This window comes from Onychostruthus taczanowskii, unplaced genomic scaffold (genome assembly GCF_017590055.1).
Source record: "Onychostruthus taczanowskii isolate IOZ18803 unplaced genomic scaffold, ASM1759005v1 scaffold18, whole genome shotgun sequence".
NCBI lineage: Eukaryota > Metazoa > Chordata > Aves > Passeriformes > Passeridae > Onychostruthus > Onychostruthus taczanowskii.
The window spans coordinates 5625565-5649457 of NW_024499017.1; the positions used below are offsets into that span (position 1 = coordinate 5625565).

Below are 23893 nucleotides of genomic sequence, written 5' to 3' on the forward strand. Positions count from 1 at the left end.
TGGGAAAACTTCATACAAAATCCTCCTTTTGTTTCTCTCTATTTCTGGGCAACTCTTTGTCCCTATTTTTTGTTTGTTTTGTTTTGGCTTTTTTGTTGTTGTTGTTTTGTGGGGGTTTTTTTGGGTTGTTTTCTTGTTGTTGGTTTGGGGGTTTTTTTGTCTTTGTTTTTTGGGGGGTTTGGTTTGGTTTGGTTTTTTATGCTCTGTGTTACCAGGGCCTTGGTAACACAGAGCCATGTTTTGTTGCTGGGCTTTCAGAGACCCTTACTGTTCTCACCAGGTGCTCAGTGATGGAGCACATGCCAAGGGAAGGGTAAAATTATTAGTTTGCTTTGGAGAAGGCAGCATTTTCCTCCCCTTCAGGAGCCCCCATGGGAGCTGTTCTCCAGAGGTGTTTTAATCTAAATCATTGTGCTTCGGTGCTGGACGTGTCCCAGTTAGGTGGTGATCCATATGCACTCTGCAAAACTTTTTCATATAATTCAGATTTTGTGAGAAACCTCTTTCTGGGGGAATGATGAACCCTGTGTCAGCTCATTCCCCATGGCTATCCACATGTGGTACTTTCTGCCCCACTGGGAAAAGCAAATACCTGCTGGGTTATTTCAGGCTCACTGCTTTATTGTTGTACTGGATAGGGAGCAGGGCAATTGTTCCTGCCAGTGTGTGCACCTTAGAATAATTCCTGTGAAGCACACCACAGATTGATGTCATGCAAGAAACTCCTGGCAGCAGATAAAGACCATCCCTTAAAGTAAAGCCAGGTGGGCACCAGAGCCCTGATTGCCAGCTTGGCACAGATAAAGAAATGAAGCCCAAACCTGGTACATGTTCTGAATCCTTCTCTGCTGCATCATTTGAAGCTGCAGGTGGCTGGATGCCCTTCTGGCTGTGGACAGCCTTGGCACATGGTTTCTGCTGTTTCTTTGCATGTGGCACACCAGATTTTGGAGGTCTTTTTATGAGTAATACCATAGGAGTGGTTTGAGTATTTTCCTGAAGCAATCAGGTGGGTATAAGGGAGGTATTTGGACAGGTCTTGGGAAGGATTTACCAGAATTCACCAGAAGATCCAATGATGGGCTTGGAAAGTTATTTAATTCTTTAGAAATATTCAGCTCCTGACTGGCTTCCAGTATTTGGTATTTCTCTTGCTCTGCCTGGGATAATTTCTCTCACTCTGGGGTTTGTGTAAAACATGTTTCATTGAGCTCAGACTAATGATCAGAAGTGACCATCTGTGACCCCTTAGTAGGCATCTGGATGCACATTTGCCACTTCTGAGGTGTTGAGATAACACAGCACTGTTGCTGATGGGGCTGGAAGCCTTATCATCAGATATAATAATACACTCCAGCTGCACTTGTTGTTTTTTAGTCTTTCCTAAATGAAAATGAGTTCTGCAGGTGGTTAATGCTAGAGGATAATTTGTTTCCGTGCTCGTTTGAAGCCTTGTAGCAAACCCAAAGCTTTGAATAAAAGATGGAAATAAAAGTAGAACGTGATTTCAGGAAAAAAACCCTTCCATTTTGTGTGCTGGTGAAGTGACTAAGCCGTGTGGCTGCTGATGCAAACCTTTCATCTGCCCAAGGAAAAGGGTTATTATCTTCAGCTGAAGCTGATGGGGCACTGAGCAGCATTTGAGCAGCACATCCAGGCAGATATTTGCATGAGAAACGTGAAGATGAGACTTTGATGTATTTGCAACTTCTGAATTCCTGTTAAGTTTCTGATTGTACTGCCCTTTGGGAGTGCCTGGGACACCTTTCCTCTGGCTGAGCTGAAACCCAGGAAGGGAATTTCATCCTCCTCTCCTCCACATTATCTTTTTTCATTCTGAGATAACTTTTCCTCTCCTCTCTTCAGCTGAAATCTGGAAAAATATGTTAAGGACAGCAAGTCAGAGGCCATCAGCCTCGCCTTAGGGAGGCAGGGAGATGCTGGGAAAGAGAGAGGCTGGATTGCACTCCTGGCTGGGATTGCTGCAAGGAACCTCTGCAGGTCAGCAGCAGCACTGGCCCAGGCCATCCTGACCCTGCCATGCTGACACCCCAGGGATGTCCCTGGGTGCTCCCTCCTGTGCTGTACTCCACTGGGCTTGCTCAGTAAGAGCTAACGCAAATAATCATCACAGAGAATTTCCAGAAATAGAGGTTTTTTTCCTGGTGGAAAACACTGATTTGCTTTAAGAAAGTGTTATTTTGATCTGGACCAATGAGCTGGAGGTTCTGACCCAAGGCCTGGAGGCTGCGTGGTGCCATCACCCACCCAGAGGTCTGGTGCTGGGATGCTCAGCCTGAGGCCATCACCCCGGGGCTGCTGGACACCCTGATGCAGCAGGACTTCTGTCTGATGGTGCCTTCTTCCTGGGATGAAGTCTCAAAGATGGCAGCATGTTTCAGGAAAGGCATTTACAGAAATAAAAAAGCTTCCGAACTGATGGAAAAGCAGCAGAGTCAGTGCAGGACAGCTCTGATAAAAGCCTGTCCATGGACAATGCCCAGTCAGGGACATGGCAAGAGAGAAGTGACTTCCCAGGGATCCTCATTAGCTCAGGTGCTCATCAAACCACAATTTAATGCTGGGTGGGGCTTGTGGGGAGAAATGTTTTTCTTTCTGGAGTATGCAGGAGGCACAGACATCACTCTGGGCAGCCCCTTGCTTGCACAAGTCATGCATCAGTAATTACTCTCTGGACAACTCACTTAATTAAGCCCGCTGAGGGGATGCTCTCACAGCATGGTCATTGCTCTTTAAACTCCCACACACACAGGAGGAGTATCATGCTCGGAGGTCTTTTCTTTTTCTTTGAAATAGCTGGATGTGAACCAGGAGAGAAAACAATTTCCCCATTGCCAATATGTTTGTCTGGTCAAAGATCCCAGTGTCTTTAAAAGGGGGGGAGTGGTGAGCAATAAACTGTCCCTTTTTGTGGCCAAAGTAGCTCACGGCTTGGGCTATGCCTTTCAGAAGGTGATCTGGGTTGAAATCTGAGCTCTTGTCTTTGCCTCTTACTTCTCTTGGAGCAATTATGTCCAAATGGCAGATGGAGGATCTCCAAAGTACATCTTTGCCTTGGAAAGTCTCCTCAAAGGGTACACCACAGCAGGGTTCTGCTGCTCCATGCTACAGACTCATTGGCTGGAAAACAGAGAAAAGGCCTGGATTTTCAAAAATACTTAGATTTTCTTGGATTTTTTCTCTCCTTTGAAAGAAAGACTTTTGTTTTGGAACAAAATCAGATATATGTGGGCTCTACTATGCAGAAGAAATTGTATGACACAGAAATCTTTAATTATTCCTTCATTTCTACTTAAACTTCATTATATTCTGCTTAGTTAGTTGGGTTATGGCTTCAATAAGCTTTTGAATTAGTCATATTAATGTAATAAAAATCGAAAGCTAATTCACAGCCAAATGTTCTGGTACTTGAAAGACTTTTTTAATTATTTTCCTGAAAACACGAGAACAACTTGTCACGATTTTTCTTTTTAGCTTATTGTTGTGTACAGGAGTGTTAAATATCTGACATCTGAAAAAAAAAGATTGGTAGCTAATGCTCACGTAAATGTTTTTCTTCTGAAGGGATTTGTGATATATGATTGCTCCAAAAATGTCCTCTGAGGGGAGGCTCAGGGATGAAGGGTTGGGGATGACAAAGGAGCTCATCAGGAGCTGCCACCCCCCATCTCACCAGGCCTGAACCCCAGATCCTGAATGTTTGCAGAATAAAAATCCTTGCTGGCATAACGCAGGTGGGGCTTAGTTACTAAACTATTAAACCACCAGATCAGCTTGTAAATTGTTTTGTAGCTGGGTATTGCACGTGGCTTTTGCTGTGCAGCTCCCAGGCTGGGCCAGAACCCCCTGTAAGAGTGGTGGGGACGTGGCTCTGTGTCAGCAATGTTCCCAGCAGGCAGACTCCTGGGGGATGGAAACAGCCTGCTCAAGTACCCACTGATTTCTCCTTACAGTTTTTCATCTCAACATTATCATATTTTTTTATTAAGTCAGCTTGTGACTTCAGTAATTTCTTTCATTAGCCTTATTCTGAAGGCAAGATGGCTTAAAATTAAAAGCAACTTCTCAGCTGCGTTAACATTCAAGCACAATTAAGTTAAATCATACAATGGCAAGATGTGAGGAAATAAAAGACCAATTTTGGCAGCATCAGATCGATTATTACAATGCAGAATCACGTGGAATAAAATAACAGATTTTTTTTTTCTCAGTAACATGCTCTAGCTGCAAACCCATAACCACATCAGTAGGTGTTTATAAACAATAATTGCCTTCTGAAAAAGCAGATAGATTATTACAATGCAGAATCACATGGAATAAAATAACAGATTTTTTTTTTTCTCAGTAGCATGCCCTAGCTGCAAACCCATGACCACATCAGTAGGTGTTTATAAACAATAATTGCCTTCTGAAAAATAATATTGAAACACTTCATGGGTGATGCTGGTGTCAAAACTACTCTTGTGCATGTGTCTGCAAGCAACATTTGACTTCCCAGGCTGTGTGCTTTGGGGAACAACCAGCCAGGTCCTGTGCCAGTGCTGGAAATGCATCTGCTGGGGCTCACCTGAGCTCCTCTGCTGCTGCACTGCTGCAGCTCCCTGCTGGGAATCCCTTGCTGCCAAGGGCTGAGCAGTGCCAGAGCCCCTGGGATCAGGATCGCTCTGGTGCACAGCGCTTTGTGTCCGTGGGCTCCATGGATCCATGAGAACATCAGGGAAGCTGAGCCCACCGCATCCCCAGGAGGCTTGGTAGGATCCAGGGAAGTAATTCCAGGGTTTGAGGCAGACAAGTCTCCAAGAGGACGAAGACAAAGCAGTGAGAAGCTCATTTTGCAGAGAGGGGCGGCTGCAGCCCTGCAGGTGTGTCCTGCAGCACGAGGGCCCCGAGACAGAGGTGACTCCTTCTCCCACGGCAGGCAGAGCTCACCCAGAGGGGCTGTGGCTCAGCAGCACCTGCTTTGCCAGCAGGACACAGGGGAGGCTCAGGCAGCACCTCCTGGGCTCCAGGCATCTGTGCCTGCCTTGATCTGGGTGTCCAGGCAGGGCTGCAGGAGGAGGCTGGCAGGGAAAGCCCTAATCCACTTGTGCTGGCAGGTTAGACAGAGCAGGGATGAGTTTGGGTAAAGAAATAACTTCCCAGGATATAAATGGATGGATAAGATATAATTCTATTAAGGGATCATTCCAGTCTTTGAATGGCACTAATGATTGTGTGGGAATAGGAGGCACAGAGAGATTAGCAGCAATCTTTATTTCCCAAGCAGGTTGTCTGCTGAGAGGTTGTTATGTAAACTAAATGTTCATGTGTTAAGGAGTAATTGTGCCATTGTGTCTGGAGGCAGTCCCGGGCAAGAGCTGCTTCATAAGGGCAGAATTAGGAGAATTGGTCCACTGAGAAAAGTATATTTTGCAAATTTTTGTTCTGAGCAAATGGGAACAAACAAGTTCCTGAGCCACATCAAGTGTCTCACCAGGGTGTTGCCAGGCTGGATGTTTGTAAGGAAGTCAGAGGAGCTGATGTGCCTGGATGCTGGGTCCCCCTGGGCAAATCCCCCTCCTCAGGGGGATGTACAAGTACCCATTTCCCTCTCAGGGAGCATCCAAAATAACTTGTGAACCTGTTCCAGCTGCACAGATGCTGAAGATGCCCTGAGAGAACCAACCCTGCTCTTCTCCACAGGCTGTCCCCACTGGTGGCTGGGGGATGCTGAGGGGGTGGCTGATGTTGCAGGAGGGCACCAGGAGTTAAGCCTGTGGGAATTCTAACTGCAGCCTTCATCTGTCCTTGTCATTAAAGTTGTCTTTCTTTCTCTCTCTTTGTTTTTTCCTGCTTCCTCCCTGCCTCGTTGTCCCCCTCCTGCAGCAATGTGGACACCAAGGAGCTGTGTGGTGAGTGCGCTCCCTCCTTTTGGGCAACAGCAATCTTTGTGTGCATGAGGGCCTTTGAAGGCTGCATGAAACCCAGCAGAGATTGCAGTGCTGTGGAGCTGGGGGATCTCAGCCCTGCTGCTGCTCTGCTCCTTATTCCACGGGAAAATTGGCAGAACTTTTTTCATTTTCTTGCAGCACAAATGGGGTCAGAGCTAAGCGAAGCACACAGACCCTGTTCAATAACAAGCTGGAGTTTAATTTCTGGAGGTGTTGTGGCTTCCAGCTTTGCTCTGAAGCTCAATAAACTCATTTCCCCCTGCAAGACCTGTAACATTTTCTCCCTAGGCCAGCCTTCCTGTTTCCCAGCAGGCTGCCTCAGGGGTGCACTACCTCTGCTGTACCTCCCACAGCTTGCCAAAATTAAAAGCTGAACAGAAAATCTGTGACAATATTTTGTCCCACACCTTGACCAGAAAGGGAATGTTTCCTGCTGGGATTTCTGAAGGGCTTTGCTTCATTAGGAGGTGCCTCAAACTGCTCACTCAGATGTATTTTCCTATGGATGCTTGACACTGGGAAGTGTTTCCTGCACTCCAGCTTTTTGGGAGGAGATGGATGGAGAGGTGGGTGGCCTTGCAGAGAGCTCATCCATCTCTTCTCCTCCCCTCCTGTGCCAGGATACAGAAGAACATATGAAGCCACCTCAGCAGTTCTTCACCATTTACCTTCATCACTTTGCAGCTAATTCCAGCCTTTGGAAGTCTGGCTGGGAGCAGGCTGTGCAGACAGAGATGGGGTTACTGGGTGCCTGTGCCAGCACCAGGCAGTTACTCCTTATTCCTGATACCCTAAAGACTTCTCTGTCCCTGGGTGTGCCTGCACCAGGACATTGCCCAGGGTTTCTCTCCTCCTGGTGTCCTCACCCCCTGCCCACACCACTTTGAGCATCCAAGCTGGCAGCAAAAGCAGCAATGTTTCCCCTTTCCACTGGCTATGCCTGCTTGTCCTTGCTTTGGTAGGCAAGAAACAAAGACTGCCATAAAATCCTTTTGGTCTGCTGAGGATATGAAGGGCTTGTTCCCATCCCCCCATTCTTCCTGCATGAGGTCTCCCTGCCAGCTGACCCAAGAAATCAAACCCCCACAGCTTTGGGGTAACAATGGCATTGTTTAACCCCTCACAGCTTTCTCCATCACTCTGATAAAATCAGGAAATTGCATGGCTGTCACCCAGTGTGATCCCATCTCCCTGCCTCTCCCAGGGGTGAAGCTGCCAGGAGAGAATGGAGATAACCCCATCACCTCCTGGGAAAGCTAGGGGAAGCCAGAGAAAGGATTGATCAGCACAAGCTCCTGCCTAGATCTGTTATCTGCTGAATACCTGCCCTTGCTGTGATTTATTTGCTTGCTTCTCTTCTAAGTATTAAACATAAACCCTCAGTTTTTCTAAATTGATGTCTCTCTTGGAATGGGTTGTGTGTTATAAAATGTTGAAAGAATCTCAAAAGTTATTTCTTGAGCCTGTAGCTTCATGTGAATAAATAATGCTAAAGCAGCAGAGCTGAATACTTGTTAAAGTCAACTCTGTTCTCCTCCCACATGCTCCTTGGTCAGTCTCAAGGGTTGTGCTGTGCCCACAACAGCTCATTTCTGCTGAGTGGATGGGTCCAGCTTTTTATTTCAGGACTTAGAAAAAGTCTTTTCCTATCAGATCTGCTCAATTTTTCTTTCCCAAGTAGGAAGGAAAAACCAAACAAACACAGTGCAGTGAGAGTAAGCTGTTTACTTATCGTGGAACAGCTGCTGTCAGTCATGCTGTGACATTCCGGTTCTGCCAAAATCTTCTTCCCTTTGGATATGTTCTCAGACTGTAAATAGCTATAGGCACTTCTAATTAAGCCAAGAAAACCTAATTAGTGGGATTGTTTCCTGAAGTTTGTCTTGCTGCACTTCACAGAGGTGTCACCTCAGTGTGAAGCTCTCTGCCCTAGTGCTGGGGAGCAGCACCAGCGGCTTTTAGGGAACAGCTTTTTGCTGTGCTCTGTGTCAGTCACCAGAAACAGGGAAAGGACAAGGATGGCACAGAGGATGTATGGCTCCTTCTGTGGAGAACACGTGATGATTCTGGGCCCAGCCTGCAGCTCCATTCTCTTCCTTTCAAGGCATATTTTACTCTCAAAAGCTTGTTCAACCTGTGATTGTGGGCTGAAGTGTAAATGTGATAGGAATGCAGGGAAAGATGTAAGGCCAGCCTCAGCTCATATAAATTGGGGTGAATTGGAAGGTATTTGGATGCTTTGAGTGGCAAAGAATGTCAAGGGAATGGAAAGGGGATTTCTTTTGAGACCTCTTCCTCCATGCCAGCAGTAGGAGGGAGAGAGACCATAAAGAATCAAATGCAGAAGTAGGCATAGAAATAAAGAACCTGATGAGTTATTTTCTATGGGAGCTACTGGGTCTTACATCTCCTTTCTGCAATGGTCCCGAACTTCATGGGAATAACACCACTTCCCATCCCTGCAGGACAAACTGTGACTTTGGCTGAGGACACAGAGTATAAAAATACCCCTGGAGCCATCCTTGCAGGTTTATGTTACCACCAATAATAGATCTTGCTGTGCCAAGTAGCCTCAGGTTACATTAATGTTCCCATCATGCTTCTCTTGGTTTTCCCAGACTATTTTGCTGACCATATGGGAGACTATGAGGATGTTTTGGCCTCCCTGGAGATGCTGAACCTCTCCATCCTGAAGGCCATGGACTACACCAAACGGGTGAGTGCTCCTTCCTGCACCTCGCGTTTCACAGGCTCGGAGTGAGCGGCCTGAAAGCTGCATTAACAGAGCACATAACTCTGAAAGGTCTCATCCTCTTCAGCAGTGCTGTGTCCTCCTGCTCTGCAGACAACACAGCCTCTGGGTCTCCCAGGGGGAATTTGGAATGCATGAGTTGTTGTTGGCATCACTGAGAGGGATTTTGGAAACTTCATATTATAGAGCTGCCTTTAAATGCAGCTTCCACCTTGGAAGGCAACCTGTTTTCCAAATGCAGTTGCCAAGTGTGAAGCTGCTGTATGAGAAGCTAGAGAGCTGTGTGCTTGAAGGACTGCAGAGGAATCATGCAAGCACCACAACCAAGACATAATGACCTGGTTTATATGTGCAAAGTAACCCTAGGTCATTAAAAATCCATCATGTGATAATGATACTGGACTGTTATAGACAGTGACACTGACCAAGAAGCATATTGAAGTTCATTTATGAATACCTGTAAAATCTGAGCTGATGTACCACATGAACATCCCTGCTGAGAGGTGCACCACTCATTTGTCATCTTACCAGGCTGAGAGAAGTATTTATAGAGCTTTAGTTCCTTTGAAATTATTTTCCTATCCTTCCACACCACTTAATAGTGCAGCCGGGCTGTATCAGTGATGTTTATTGCCTCAGGATAATCAATCCCTTCTCCCACTTCCACCTTCAACCACATTTGCCTTGTTGTTTTGTGCCATGATGAATAAAAAGCAGTTTTCCTCTTCACTGGTGAGCAGCAAGGCAGTACACTGAGGGCCAAGCCAGGGAGGAAGGTTTTGCTTTTTCCAAGCAGTTGTAAGCACGTCCCAATCCAGCTACACCCTCCTGCAAGCAATACACATTGAAATCTCCCTTCCATCTATCTTTGAAGCTAGAAGAGAAACTCAAATTACTCCACATTAAAGAAGTGACAATGATAAGAAGTTGCAGGAGTTAGAATGGGCAATGGCAAATTTCTATCCCTTCTTGCTGCTGAGTAAAGAGCTTGATTTCCTTGCTTGATTAAAATTCTTCCATTAGATTTTTGTGAGGAAGGCAGCATGGAAAGTGAAGGCACATATTTAACGTGTTGATGTCTTGCCACTATAAATTAAAGGCAAAAGTCTTTGGCCAAGCACTGATCTTTCTGAAGTGTTAGCGATTTTTTATCAACATTATGAAAGAGTTAAAAAAATCAGGACAACACTAATTTTTTATGAGTAGGTTTCTGTCTGTTCATGTCTCATTTATATTCATTACTAGAAATTTTCATGACCGTCAGGTTTGCCAACTATGTATTTTAAATAAATGTTAGCACACTAATAGAGATCTTAGTAATTCATTTCAGCTTGCTATTTGTGATGCCTTCCACCTCTGCTTTTCCAATCTGATGTGAATATACATGACTAATTCTTCCTAATATTTTGCAAGAGGAAGATGGTCTATTCCCTGCTTATAAATCAGGCATCTAAGCATTTGGGTATTACCTTGGATGAGACTTCTGCAGCAGAAGCAGGATGGTTATTCATAAGAACACTTTCCCCTTCTCAATTCAGCAAATTGTGGCAGGATTCACCTGCCTTAATTGCAGCAGGTCAAGGCTATCTACATAAACCTCAGCTGGTCACCTCCATCATTAATTTGTGGAGAGGAACAGGGAGATCTGGAGCACTGGAGGCACCTTCCTGCTGTGACACTGAAGGATCACAACCCCCCATCCCAAATGCAGGGTTTCCCAGGCCAGGTGAGGGAGTGCTGCCCCAGCATCCTCCCACCCCTCATTTCATCAGCCCGTGGGGTGTGCTGCTCTTCCTGCCTGGCAGATTTTTGGCAAGAGAGCAAGCAGACACCACAACCCCTCATCCCAAGTGCAGGGTTTCCCAGGCCAGGTGAGGGAGTGCTGCCCCAGCATCCTCCCACCCCTCATTTCATCAGCCCGTGGGGTGTGCTGCTCTTCCTGCCTGGCAGATTTTTGGCAAGAGAGCAAGCAGAGCAAAACCCCATCACAGAGAGGAGCTGGCAAAGAAGTATTTAATGAAAAACACTGTTCCCCACTGTGATTTTGTGAACAAAGTGGTACAAACCTCATCAATGAATTATTCAAAGGCAGGCACTTCTTTGTTCATGTAAAGAAGCAGGGGGAAAAAAAAAAAAAAACAAACCAGAAAAGAAGCTGTTGTGGGTGGTAGAGAAACCTGTCTCCAGTGTTCAAACAGGATACATTTGTTTTGAAAGGAATTTAAACCTCATCAGGTTCCACCACTTTGCCATGGGCAGGGACAGCTTCCACTAGAGCAGGGGAGTACAAAGCCCCATCCAGCCTGGCCCTGGGCACTTTCAGGGATGGGGTAGGTTCCTTCTGCTCCATCTTCTCCCCATGTGATGCTGTAACCAAGGGTCCCATGCTGATGGGGTAGCAGGATGTTTAAAAGATTCATACATTTAATGGATATTTTTAGAAACACTGGAAGAGGTGAAAGCTGACCAAAGCAGCATATTTTTGCTAGAGTTAAGTGTGGTTTTGTTCCCCGTGATGCTCGAGCCTGTTGCTGTCCCTACACCTTTTCTTGTGGCCAGATCCTGTAAAGGGCTGGGTGATGATGCTGAGCATTGTGAGCAAACTGCTTTGCTTGTGAGCTGCTCCTGCTTCTCCATAATAAAATACACATTTCCTAAGCTGGAGAACACTGTCTATCATTTAGGAGCGTTCCTATTCCCTCCTTTTCAAACAATGTGTTTGGGGCAAAAAATAAATGGAGCCTAACCTTTTTCTGTGTTGTCTTTCTGAGAGGTGCCAGCTGACAAGAGGGCATGGAGAACCATGGTGTTTAATTGCTGTTTATGTTTCTCACCTTAAAAGACAACTGATTATTTCTTGGTCATAAAAAGAGAAAGCAGCAATTATCTCGTGCTGGAGGAGCTCATAAAGTATCAGCAGTAATTAGATTCAGTAGTGGAAGGTCTCAGCAAAACAAAATCTGTCATTGTAATGATTTTCCAATACAGTGATGTCCGTGCCGCATTGAAAGGACTGCCGGTGACAATTGGAAATGCAAAGCTAAATTGGAGAGAAAGGAAATGAACTTTTGGGTTCTAAATTAAGCTGACAGCAGGAGATGTTCCTGTATAAGTCTCTTGTACTGTTGTGTAGTGCAGTCAGCAAAGAGCAGAACTAACATGCCGGGGAAGGAGGTGGATTGTGCCAGGGTCAGGGGGTGTGCAGGGAGCTGGGAGAGCACAGCCAGGGTGGGGCTGTCCCTGCCCCTCCGTCACTGAGTCCCCTGCCTTAGGGGACAGCACCCACCCAATGCTTCCACCACCCCTGTCAGCTTTGGGGGTGACAGGGGAAGTGCCAGGGGTGGCAGAGGTGGTGCTTACCACTGCACAGCCTCACCCAGACACCCCTGGAAATGGGACTTAGCTTGGTAAAAAAGCAGTGTGGGTTTTTGAGCCTGAGAGGCTCAATTAGCCTCGTTCCTGTCAGGTCCATCTGCCACTGCCAGCTGCACTGGGATTGCTCCTGCTTCCAGCTTCTGCCAATTAAGCATTTTGCAGGACTGACCATGGAAGCATCAGCAAGGCTGACCTTAAGTGGGGCGGCAAACTTTAAAAGCAAGCTGCAAAGAGTCCAAAAAAATTGCTGAGTGATGAATATTTTCAAGGATAAAGCAGCTCAGATTTAAAGTCAAATCATTTCTTCCTGGGGATGCTCCTGCTGGGCAGCAGACAGGTCCAAGAAGCACTGGGGACTGACCTTGGTGCACGCCCTGTCCCAGATGGAAGGAGAGTGCTTGGAAAGCAAAAGGACCCAAAATTGGAGCTGAAATTGCAACTGCCCATGCACATGCCAGAATGAGACTGGCTTCAGGGAAGAGTAGGGTACAGAAGGAAGGATTTATGGAGCAGCCCTGAGGATCTGAGGGTGGCCCTGGACCAGCTGCTGCTTGGTGCTCAGCATCACCCTTGGTCCTGGAGAGAGAGCAAAGAGATTGACAGACAGTGTTTTACTCCTTGCTTGCTCACTCACAGCTCTGCTGCCAGTCTCTCAGTTCTCTCATTTAATGGGCCTGGAGAGGAAATATGACCAGGTGGTGACACAACACACACCCCCTGAGAGCCTTCTGCTGTCAGAGTGCCAAACACCTCATGTGTCTTATGGACTGGCACTGTACCCAAAGCAGCTGCAAATGCCTTTTCCCCTTAAAATTCATTATTTAGATGTGAGAATATGTAAACCATAAAAAACTGAGTGCACTGACCTTCGAAAACAGCTGCTGTTGCTCCAGTAGCAGTAGGGAGCCCAGAGGTATCTACATACAGGTGAATAGCTTTGCATGTTATTTGTGAGTTAAAATGTTCCTGCAGCAATCCACACTTCTTGTCTCTGCCTTTTGAGATGTAGTTGCAGTGAACAGGAGATGCTGGACTCCTGGGGCTCGTGGAGGTGCTGCAGCAGATGTCCTCTCCCTGCTGCTGATGCCAGGCTGACCATGGGTCTCCCCCAGTTTTCAGCCCCCAGCAGCAAACTGCATTTGTTTGAGCAGCTCAGTTACAGCCCCAGTGCAAGAACCATCTGCCAGCAGTCTTGGATGCTAAAAATGGGGAATGGTATTTTTTGTTTTACAGCACAGCCCAGATCTGCAATATAAAGTGCTCTTATTTGCATTCTTACCTGCCAAACTTAAGCTTGCCAAAAGTGATATTGCTCTTTTTTGAATTATGACACCTCGAGATAAAATAGTCGCTAGAAATAATCCTCAAAAAAAACATTTTCCTCCCATCCTCCAGCTAACCCTTTATCTCAGCCTTTCATTTCAGTTGAGCAGGTTTTCTCCTGCTCTGCTGAGTGGATTTGGTGCTCACACTGAGGGTGTCAGGTTCCTGGGGCAGGGCTGTACTGTGCCAGGGGATGGACCCGTGGCAGGCTGGAACAGCAGCACTGTGGTGGCAGTTCTGGGTTGTGCCCAGCCCAGAAAATGTGAGCTGCTCAAGGCTTCTCACAGACCTCCTGTTCTGGCCTTGCCTCAAGGTGGTTAAGTGAACAACAGCTGAAGACTCCTGGTCTGGGTTTGAAGGCCATGGGGTGTCACTGCAGTGCTGCACAGCCAGGTCTGGAACTCTCCTGAGATGCAGTTAAAGATGTAATCATGGTGCATGGCTGTGGCTGAAAAAAGAAAAGCCTAGTGATGGGTCAGTGAAATGGTAAAGGATGAGTCAACTCTCCATGTGTTTTGAATGACACATTTCTGAACAATTTTTGTGTCAATTTCTATAGCAAAAAACAGATGATGATCTCCAGAAAAGTTACAGAATTTTATAGTTGAAGAGCAATCTGAAAGGAAAGGGGGTGCTTGTTTAGCTTCTCAGAAAATATTTCTGCAACTCTTCTCTGAAGATGATTTAAGATTATGTTGCACCACGAATTAAAACAAGATGTGCTGCTTCAGTTCTGCAAGAACTGAATTTTCCCCAACTTGTCTGTTCAGACTCCAGACCAGAAAGCTGCTTCTCCGTGCGATGCCATCCAGAGCGATTCTCTTGCCAGCTCAGCAGGGCTGTGCAGGAGATCCACCTGGGCTGCCAGACTGTGGGGAGCAGGGACTGGCAGGGAGATGAATCTCAAGGTCTCTTTTGGAACCTATTTTTAGATTAAGATCCTCATTCACTGCTCTTCTGCTCGTCTGTTGCTGCAAAGTTCATGTCCCTCCATTCTCTCTGAAAAGGAAGAGCATCTTCTCTGGAGGTCTTGCTTGTGCTGTCCTGGCTCCAGCTCTCATGGACCTCTTGTAGGACATAGTTTTCCTCCTCTTCCCTCCCATTTTAGGTCTGTTGCTCCTGGGATTTGGGTAAAATGTGTGGTGAAGGTGTCAGTGCTGTTGTCTTGCCAAATATTCTGAGAGCAGCTTTGAAGGGAGGGAGCAAGTCAAAGCGTGAGCATGTGGCACAGCCAGGCTGAGCCTTCAGCAGCTTGACCATCCCACACTGCTACATCTGCAGGGTCCTTTGAGTAGGTCCTGTTTGGAAAACAAAATCTGCACTTTCCTTGGAAAACTTAAATAAAATATGTCTCAGATTGCTGCCTTGTGGGTACTAAATACAGCTAATTAGGTGCATGTGTGAAGCGAAAGGATGATTTATAGCCATGGTGTTGAGAAGTAGGAGGCCACACTTCCAAGCCTGTTCCAAGCCTGCTGGGTGAGTGGACAGGGTGCAAAGGGGCCAGCAGCCTCTGGACCCACAGGTGACCCTGGGGATGTGCAGCACAGCCCCTGTGTGGGCCAGCAGACACCTGCCCTTCACATCCCTGGGGCTGCACGAGAAATGATGGATTCCAGTGCAACAGGGAGCTCCTCTGATAGTCAGAATTGAGAAGTCCTGTGATAAATTGCTTGGGAAAGGTCCAGAGCAGGAAACCTTCAGGACCAGACAAGGTAAGCGTGAGATGAGAAGCGTCCAACATTGAGATTTGCAGGAGGAGGATTTTATAGCAAAAACTTTTCAAATCCATATGATTCTGTTGTCATCTTTAAAATCTGGACAGGTGTCTCATTTGTTTTTTTAGAGCTGTTTTGGGAAGGCTGAGGGTCTTTCATATGGTAATGCTTTCATTTATCAACTATTTAAATGCCTGTTCTCTTCAGGTTTCTCCTACTGATTATGTGCCAGGCAATCAGTTTTGGGTCTCTGCTTTGGAAGGGATTTAAAAAGTCGGGGGGAGGGAGAGGAGAAAGAGGCAGGTCTGAGTGTTATTTTAATTATAAGAAAATATCTCTTGGAAGCAAACAGGCAATTATGAGCAACGAATTTAAATCAGCCACTCAGAGACTGCAGTGCAACACATGCCTGGTTTTTAAAGGGCTGGGTGGGTGGAAGATAACCTCCCCATCATCCTGGGATGAGGCTTGATGGGTGTTATATGGCATGGCAATAGGTTTGTTGTTGGGTTTTGCTTTTTTAACTGGAGGAAAAGTGTGGGTGAAACAGAGTTGCCTTTGGTTTCCAACTGAAAAGCCTTCTCATTTCGGCAGCATCACTCTGTGGGTGTGCTTGGACTGTGGTTATTAACAGTTGGAGAAGCCTTCAGTGTCCCCAGGCGTGGTAATTGTCAGCCAATTTGGCCAGTCCTGCTGGAAGCCAGCCCTGGGAAGCCTTGTTGGTCAGGCTGTAACCCTGTGAGGCAAAGGGAAGATGTGGGGAGGTCACAGTGGGTCTCTGAGTTCGTGGGTGGTGCAAAATAATCTATATTTTACATCCTGTAGTCTTAATGAGCTGAATAGTGACCTTTAAAAATGCCAGCAAAGAAGCTTTCAGATGTTCAATAACATAAAAACTCTCATTCCCCAGTATTTGGTACCCAAAAGGACATGGCCATGAGAGCCCATTTTTAAGCATCCATTTGCAGTGTTTGGTGAGGGAAACTTGGCGATGGTTGGCAAATCCAAGCACTCAACAGCATCAAAATCCCAGTTATGCTTTGCACAAGTAACACATCCCAGGGGTGTTGTCATAAATCTGTGCCAGAATTTGGGCAATTTTGGGTGGGTTCCTGTGGAAATCAAAAGCTGGAAGAGCGGTGGTGGGGCTTTGAGCAGACTGTGCCCCTGTGTTGGCTGCCAGTGTGTGTGGGAAGGTGCCTTACAGACACACGAACAGCCTGTGATGTGGAGGAGGAGGGTGGATTTGGGGTTTGGACCTCAGCCAGCTGACCAGAGACCCAGCCCTGGGTGATATTTCCCCAATAATGCACGCTGTCCTTTCCCCACTCCTCTCTCATTTTTGAATGTCTCTGTTTCATTTCCTGCTTTGTCAGATCATGATGCTTTCTGAGGCTCTCCTGAGAGCCATCAGCACAGAAATCTCAAGGCCATCCCTTCAATGATGTTTTCACACTTGCTGCTCGTTGCAAACACTCACAGCCCCCTGTTTGCAGCAGCAGAGGTCAAGGCCAGGCAGTTCAGCAAAGAGCTTGTCTGGAAATGATGGATGGGAAAGAGCAGGCTTGGAGATGTGCAAGAGTTTCTGGCACAAAGCACTTCATTGAGCAGCAATTATTACATGATCTCCATAAATATTTTAACTTCTCAAGCTAAGCAAGGAGGAAATAACTCTTCAGGGTGGAATTAATAAGACTAAACCTCATTAAATCTCACTAGGATAGTCTGACAAATGTTTTAGTAAGGCAATGGGAAGGATCCCTTTATAGCTGGTCTTTTTAATGGTTTGTTTTTGCAGCCCTGAAGAAGACACGTGCTAGAGGAGAACCTGAGGGATTGCTGAAAAAAACCTCTAAGCATGTGCATTTCTGATTCAACTCCTGAGAGCAAATGTCACAGCTGGGCTGGCAAATGGCCAGTTAGTTAAGAGGGAGAAAAAAAAATCCCTGTTGTTTTGATTCCAGATCTATTTGGCTTCCTGGCCTGTCAAAAAGCATCAGATCTTCACAAACACCCCAATTTTCTCTGCACTGGCTGGAATAGCTTTGTACCAAACATCCATCCATCCATCCATCCATGCATCCAATCTGCATGTAGGGAGTTCAACTGATTTCAGTGAATGTGGGAATCACCTGTTTGATTTTTCCTACAGCTGAACCAAGATTATAGGCTGTGGTTAGTTAATAAAAAATCCACCATTTAGCTCCACATCCTCTCACAGCTTCAGCATCACCATCACCTCGTTGTGCACCACCATCTCCTGAGGATCACCATGTGGTGCATATCCCCCCAAACACTGAGGCTGTGAGCAGGTTTTCTTGTGTTAGACAGAAGTCATTAACTGCTGCTAATTGGATGCTCAAGAAGCTGTCAAGAAACTAATGCTTCCATACCAAAAGAGGTGTGAGGAATCAGCTCTGTGAGCAGTTCCCCCAAAGGGTTTTTCCATCAGCTCATTGTTGTTTTATGATTTCATACAGGAGATGAAGGTGCAGATGAAGGCCCTCTGGGTTCTCGCAGAGCTGCTCCAGTTGCCATGGAAATAACCCTTGTTAATAGCTTCACCATAAAACAGGAATAATTTGCTTTGGGGAGTGTGAGGTGCTCATGTTGTGCTGCTGCATGCTCAGATAACCAGCGGTGCTGGGACCACTCCAGTCCCATGAGTGTGGTCATTGCTGATGGAATGCAGGGAGCCAGGAGCATCCATCCCTGTCTCATGGCTCCAAAAATTCATTCATTCCTCCCAGAGGAGTCCCATGCCGGGAGGTGTGAGCACACAGGGACAGACTGCCCAGGGTTTTGCCTGGGCAGTGTGTTGTCCCAGCAGGCACTGATGGGTGGGAAAGAGTCTGGGAAAAAGTCGTGCTGATGAGCCTGGGTTTCAGGGAGCCTTTTTTTTTTACTGCAAGTGTTTTCAGCTCTGATGCTGAGTGGTTGGCTTCAGCCAGAGCTGGTGAGGTCAGTGGTCACTGGGCTGGCCTTGGGCTGGTTGGGCTGGTGTGGAACTGGTTTGAGTGGCATTGAACCAATGCTGGATTGGTTGGGTCAGTGTTAGACAGTCTGTGCCAGTGTCCCACTTGTGCTGGTGACTGTCAGAAGGTGCAGGAGCAGGACTGTGCCTTGGGCAGGGCTCAGCAAGGCTGTTCTGAGAAAGGGGCCCCAGGTGCTTCATGTAGATCAGCCATTCTATTAAAATATTTTTAGGTGTTCTTTTTCTTGAAAAAGTTTGTATTGCCCTGGGAGGTTCTGTCAGTCAAACAGCACAATGAGTCCTGTGCATCATCCCAAACCCCTTTAACGTGAGTGCTGGGCTGGCCATACTGTTGTGGACTAGGGCACTGTATAACATGCTGAACTCTCCAAGCAGGGATCTCCAAAGCAGAGGACACACTTTTCATACCTGCACCCACTGGCTGCAAGGCAACAGTAAAGTCATTGAAGATCATGCTAAAGAAAGCTACTAGGGGCTTTGGGGAACACCTCTTTACATCGTGGGGATGTGGGAGGGGACCAGGAGGGATGCAGTGCAGGTGCTGCACTGGCCGTGACCCTGGCAGTGCTGCAGGTACTGCACTGGCTGTGACCCTGGCGGTGCTGCAGGTGCTGCACTGGCTGTGACCCTGGCGGTGCTGCAGGTGCTGCACTGGCTGTGACCCTGGTGGTGCTGCAGGTGCTGCACTGGCTGTGCCCCTGGCGGTGCTGCAGGTGCTGCGCTGGTGCTCACCGTGCTCCCCGTGTGCCTCTGCAGGTGTACGAGAGCGGCAGCAATGTGGACCAGTTCGTGACCCGCTTCCTGCTGAAGGAGACGGCCAACCAGACCCAGTCACTGCTGAGCTCCGTGGAGAGTGCTGTGGATGCCATCGACGAGCAAACCAACCCCGCCAGGTCTGCAGCACTCCTGCCCTCCTCTGGTGCAGGAGGGTGGAAAGGGAGGAGGAGGATGCTTTTGTGGGGTGAGGGAATTGCAGCAGACATTGTGCAGCAGCGAAGGGGAGCTGGGCCTTTCCCTTTGCTTCCCTTCCCAGCTTCCTGAACTCTGGGGGCTTTCCTCCACCTCTCTGTCCTGCCCTGTCCCTTCCTCTCCTACAGTCCCCAGGGTCACCCTTCAGAAGAGAACTGTGCATGGGGATGCAAATCAGGGGCAGCACCTGGCACCAGGCTGGGCAGCGCTGGGTGCGCAGGGCTGCAGCTCTGAGCGAACCACTGCTCCCACCCAGGGCAAAACACAGGCACCTGCCTCAGGTGAGCTGGGGACAGCCCACAGGGACAGATTCCCGTGCCAGTAACCATCCGGAGGGAAAAGGCAGCTGTGCACTGAGGACAGGCAGTGCTGTCCCTGGTGTCGTGAGGGCTGTCCCCATGCCAGCAGCCCAGCACACGCCGCTGAGCTTGGGCAGCACAGAGGAGAGCGTCTCAAGATTTAAGGATGATCTCAAGATGTAAGGAGATCCCAGCAGCAGAGTCAGAGCCTCAGCACAGCCCCCTCGGTGTCAGTGTCACGCAGCTCCCCAGAGTGCCACTGTCACCAGCTCTAACCAGGACAGGTTGTCATGGAAACCCGTCTGTTTGTCAGACCAACCCTTCTCCTGCTGTTCCTTCAAACCAGGAGGCCTCGGGATGCCTGCATGGGGATGTTTTGGCTTCCCAAAGCCATGTATGGGGAGAGGGGCACATGGAGAGTGAAAATCCCAACTCCCTCCTAAGACAGACTCTATGGAACACAGTGAGACCTGAGCAGCTCTGCCACCATCCCAGCAGCTTTTCCAGCAGGAATGCTGTGGGTTTCATCATCTCACATCCCTTTCTTCTCTTTGTTTTGTGGCTAACCTTGTACAAAAAGAAGTAGGAGCTCCTGGAAAACAATAAAAAGGAAACAAACCCAGCATCAGACAGAGCAATTAGAGCCCATGAAAGACTTTGCTGGCTTTTATTTGCTGATGTGTGGGCCCAGACCATAATGGGGAGTATTGTAGTTGTTTTCTCATGAAGATAATAGCTAAAAAGAAAAACAAGTCCCACAAAAAAATTATCTCCTGCATCCGCATGAAGACAAAGAGGTGGCCTAAAAAGTATGAAAATAAAGGGCTGTAGAACAAAGTGCAAAGGCAGAGGTCCAAGATGGAGACACCTCATTAAATTCTGATTAAAATAAATCTCTGTCTGTTTTTGCCTAATTTCCTGTCTATTGACAGGGGATAATCCAGGACCAGCAGTGGTATAATTGCACAGCCTGTAGCAAAGGGATGCTCCTGCACCCTTTATTGTTGTTCCTGCTTCCTTATCTTGGAGATGTTCTTTGGGACCTGCACACCATGTCCCTGTGTATATGGTGGAGCCCACATTGGCTGATTTACAAGGTAGCTGGGGAAAGATAGCCCAGCAATTGTGCTTAGGAGGAGCCAGGTGCCAGGGAGGGACAGGAGGGCAGGGAGATGCTGGCTGGTGTGGTGCCAATTGGCTCCAGGGCACTCAGCTTATTGTCTCCAGCTGGGAGCTGCTTGACTAACAAAAGGTGCCAAGAGGAGCCAGGGCTCCCAGGCACCTCTGTCAGCAGTCAGCTGGCACAGAGCTGCTCTTGCTGGAAGGAAACACTGGAAATCCTCTGAGCTGCTCAACCTCTCCCTCTGTGGCACAGGCTTCCTTTTGGTGGAGAAGAAAGGAGAGGGTCATTCTTCCCCAAACCCATTCCCACATCACTCACATGGACGGCAGCTGCAAGCCCTTGTGAGGATGGCAGATCTCTGATTCTCTCTGGTTTGCAAATAAACAAGGTCCTGGGAGGACCATTGAGGCCCTGATGCTGGATGGTGATTATGGATGCTCCATCTGTGGAAGCTTGCAAATAAAGCCAGAGAGAGTGGTCTTGGGAGGACCACTGAGGCCCTGGTGCTGGATGGTGATTATGGATGCTCCATCTGTGGAAGTGTGTCAGGACAGTTTTTTGGGTCTTTGAGCAACAGCCAGACCAAATGGGCTTTGTAGAGCCAGACAAAGAAAGCGTGTTGGAGGAAATGCTGCAGTGGATGTTTCTATTCTCCAGGAGAACTGCAGCTGCAGTTTGTTAGTGGGATACTAACTTCTGCTCATGGGCAGCCATTCGGGCATGGGCAGTCTGCGTGGCAGCAGCTTTTCTGTCTGAAAGCCACCAAAGCCATTGGGCTGCAAAACCAGCCCCAGTAAGGTGCAGCTGGCTGGGCACAGGGGCCTGAATGCCCCATGTTGCAGGTGTCTAGGACAGAAAAAGGCCCTGAAGGCTGCTGGTGATGCCAGGAGGGCTGTGCTGTCCATAAGCAGGAAATAAAAGTGATGGCTGCTGGGAGCAGCCCACTGACATTCCTTTGTTTCTGACCCCCTCCAAGGGGTCTGGTATCATGGGCAGGGCTGCCAGAAAGGATGCTCCAGTGCTGGCTCCCCAGGCTGGCTCACGCCACTCTGTGTGTGCCCAGCTCTGCTGTCCTGACACCCGGTGTGCTCTCTGGTTGCAGACACTGCCCCAGCAAGGATGGTCACAGCCTGAGCGACACCTGGTATGACAACCCTGTTCCCAGCTACTCTCCCACCACCTGGATGGTCCCCAGGGAGCAAGGAAAGAGCTTCCAGGCTGGTAAGTGCTGGCTGCCTGGGGTGGCTTGGAGCACTCAAGTCCCAGCAGCAGCACAGGGCTTTCAGGGGGTGCCTGCAGGTGCCCCTCACTCCATCACTGTCTCCTGGCTCTGCGCAGGTTCCCCTGACACCAAGGCAGAGGGGCTGGAGGGGCAGATCAACAGGCTGGCCAAGCTGATTGGCAAGCTGGAGGACAAGGTAAGGGCCAATGTTTCCCTGCGTGGTGTTGTCCTGCCATCCCAGGGACAATTCAGGGACCTAGCCCCAGCTGTGTTGGGGCAGGGATGAGGACGTGCAGCAGGGGATGTTGGCTGTAATGGGAGCAGAGGGAACTTTTGTGAAGGGTCCTGACTGGACGTGGAGCCCGTTCCCTGTGGAGAAGGGGGCACTGTCATTGCAAATGCTGGGGACAGAAACCCACCAAGCAGGGAGGGACACGCAGCCTCAGCCAATCTGCCTCCCCCTCTGTTGCTTATTGCCCTTTTCCCAGACCCTCTGGTTTGACCTGCACCAGCGGCTGTCGGACAGCGAGAGCACGGCCTGCACGGTGAGTGTGCCGACCACCACCCGTGGGTGCTGGGGTGCCCCTGCAGCACAGAGCCACATTTGCGGGGTCACTGTGTTTCTGTGGGTCTCACATGCTGTGTTTGGGGGCCCAGCAGTACCTGCTCCTGGTGAGGAACGAGATGACAGTGTCACACAAGCACCTGGGCGAGTTCTGCAGCTCCCTGAAGCAGTACCTGAAGAGCGTGGCCGGGGAGCGGGACTGCTTCCAGTGGGTACCACCAGCAGCTGCCCATCAGGGGCCGGGGAGATGGGGATTTGGCATGGGCTGGGGTGAGGACCAAGTGAAGGACTGAGGCAAAGCAGCCAGGATTTGGGATGTAGCCACCAACACTGCTTTTGTGTGGGCTGGGCAGTGCTGGGATGGGGGGGAGGGGGCTACCCCTACCTGGGCTGCTGGGGCTGGGTCCCCCCTCGATAGTCCACCCGAGAGCACACCTGTGGCTGCAGAGGGGGAAGGGATGCCCCATGCTGGGGGCTCTCCCCCTCTCCCTGTTTCTGCCAGCGTCACCGCGGTGAAGCTGCCTGATGGGGTCACCTTCATCATCTATGAGTTCTGGGAGACCGAGGAGGACTGGAAGAGGTAGGGGAGGGGATGAAAAAGCCCATTTTGGGATGCTTGGGTGTGAAGGGGTTTTAGAGCAGCTGAGCCCCAAGCTCTGTCTCCTGTCTGACAGCAGGACTGAGGAGTTGTCTGTCTGTCTGTCCTAGGGCTGTCCCTGTAAACAGGACAGGGGGGTTGGGGTGGGTCTCTCTAGACCTCCCACCTGGGAGTGCCTTTGGATGTGGTGATGACAGGGGTCATTGTCCTGAACCAAGCAGGGTGCTCTGCACAAGGGGAATTGAGCAGGATTGCTGGCACACAGCCCTGCCAGGGCCTGTGGTGCTGTGGGGGGCTGGGATGGTGTTTCCTGGGGGGTTGGGTGTCACCCACTCTCTCCCACCTGGGCACAGGCACCTGCAGAGTGCCACCTGCAAGGGCTTCCAGCACGTCAAGGTGGACACGCTCAGCCAGCCTGAGGCCATCTCCAGCGTGGCCGTGCCAGGTAGGAAGGCAGGCACCCCAGAGGGTGGGGGACAGGGACCCCGGGACAGCCAGCACCTCCTCACTTGTTGGGGAGCAAGGGTGGGCAGGTGGCATGGTGTGAAGGACAGCATGGGCTGAGCTGGCTGGGCTGGGGTTCTGGGTGACGTGGGGCGGGGCAGGTGTAACCCTCCTGTGATGTTCCCCTGCAGCTGCCTGGTGCACCCTGAGCCGAGAGTGACAGTCGGTGCTGGGAGCCCGCCAGCACCTGTCCCCTGTGCGGGGCAGCCGTGCCCGGGGACGTGTCGGTGTGACCTGGCTGCAGTGAAGGAAACTCCCACGTGTGTGTCCCCCACCCCAGAGAGTCCTCCCTCAGCTACCCCATCACCTGGGGCATCTCTCCCTGCTGTGGAGTGGTCTCAGGGGAAAGAAGGATTGCCAGGGAGGGGCTGGCAGCGTTTGGGGAGGGGGACATCCCCCAGACATAGCTAGGCAGGGAGGGGGGGCAATGGGTGCAGGCAGGCAGGCACTAGGAAGGAGGGATGGGAGTGGGAGGTGGGAGGCTGGAGCCCCCCCTGAA

At 49.1% G+C, this 23893-nt stretch overlaps 1 protein-coding gene across 1 annotated transcript in view; it reads left to right on the forward strand.

The window, feature by feature from the left end:
- The window catches only part of NECAB2 (N-terminal EF-hand calcium binding protein 2), a 74532-nt gene extending 50875 nt beyond the window's left edge, over nucleotides 1–23657 (forward strand). The window contains exons 4-13 of the mRNA XM_041400386.1: nucleotides 5887–5912; nucleotides 8570–8667; nucleotides 18871–19007; nucleotides 21608–21726; nucleotides 21844–21923; nucleotides 22216–22272; nucleotides 22388–22500; nucleotides 22795–22872; nucleotides 23244–23335; nucleotides 23526–23657. Of these exons, the coding sequence (XP_041256320.1) occupies nucleotides 5887–5912; nucleotides 8570–8667; nucleotides 18871–19007; nucleotides 21608–21726; nucleotides 21844–21923; nucleotides 22216–22272; nucleotides 22388–22500; nucleotides 22795–22872; nucleotides 23244–23335; nucleotides 23526–23554 (829 nt within the window). The 3' untranslated portion in view covers nucleotides 23555–23657. The remainder of the gene's footprint in view (nucleotides 1–5886; nucleotides 5913–8569; nucleotides 8668–18870; nucleotides 19008–21607; nucleotides 21727–21843; nucleotides 21924–22215; nucleotides 22273–22387; nucleotides 22501–22794; nucleotides 22873–23243; nucleotides 23336–23525) is intronic.
- The last annotated feature ends 236 nt before the right edge of the window (nucleotides 23658–23893 follow it).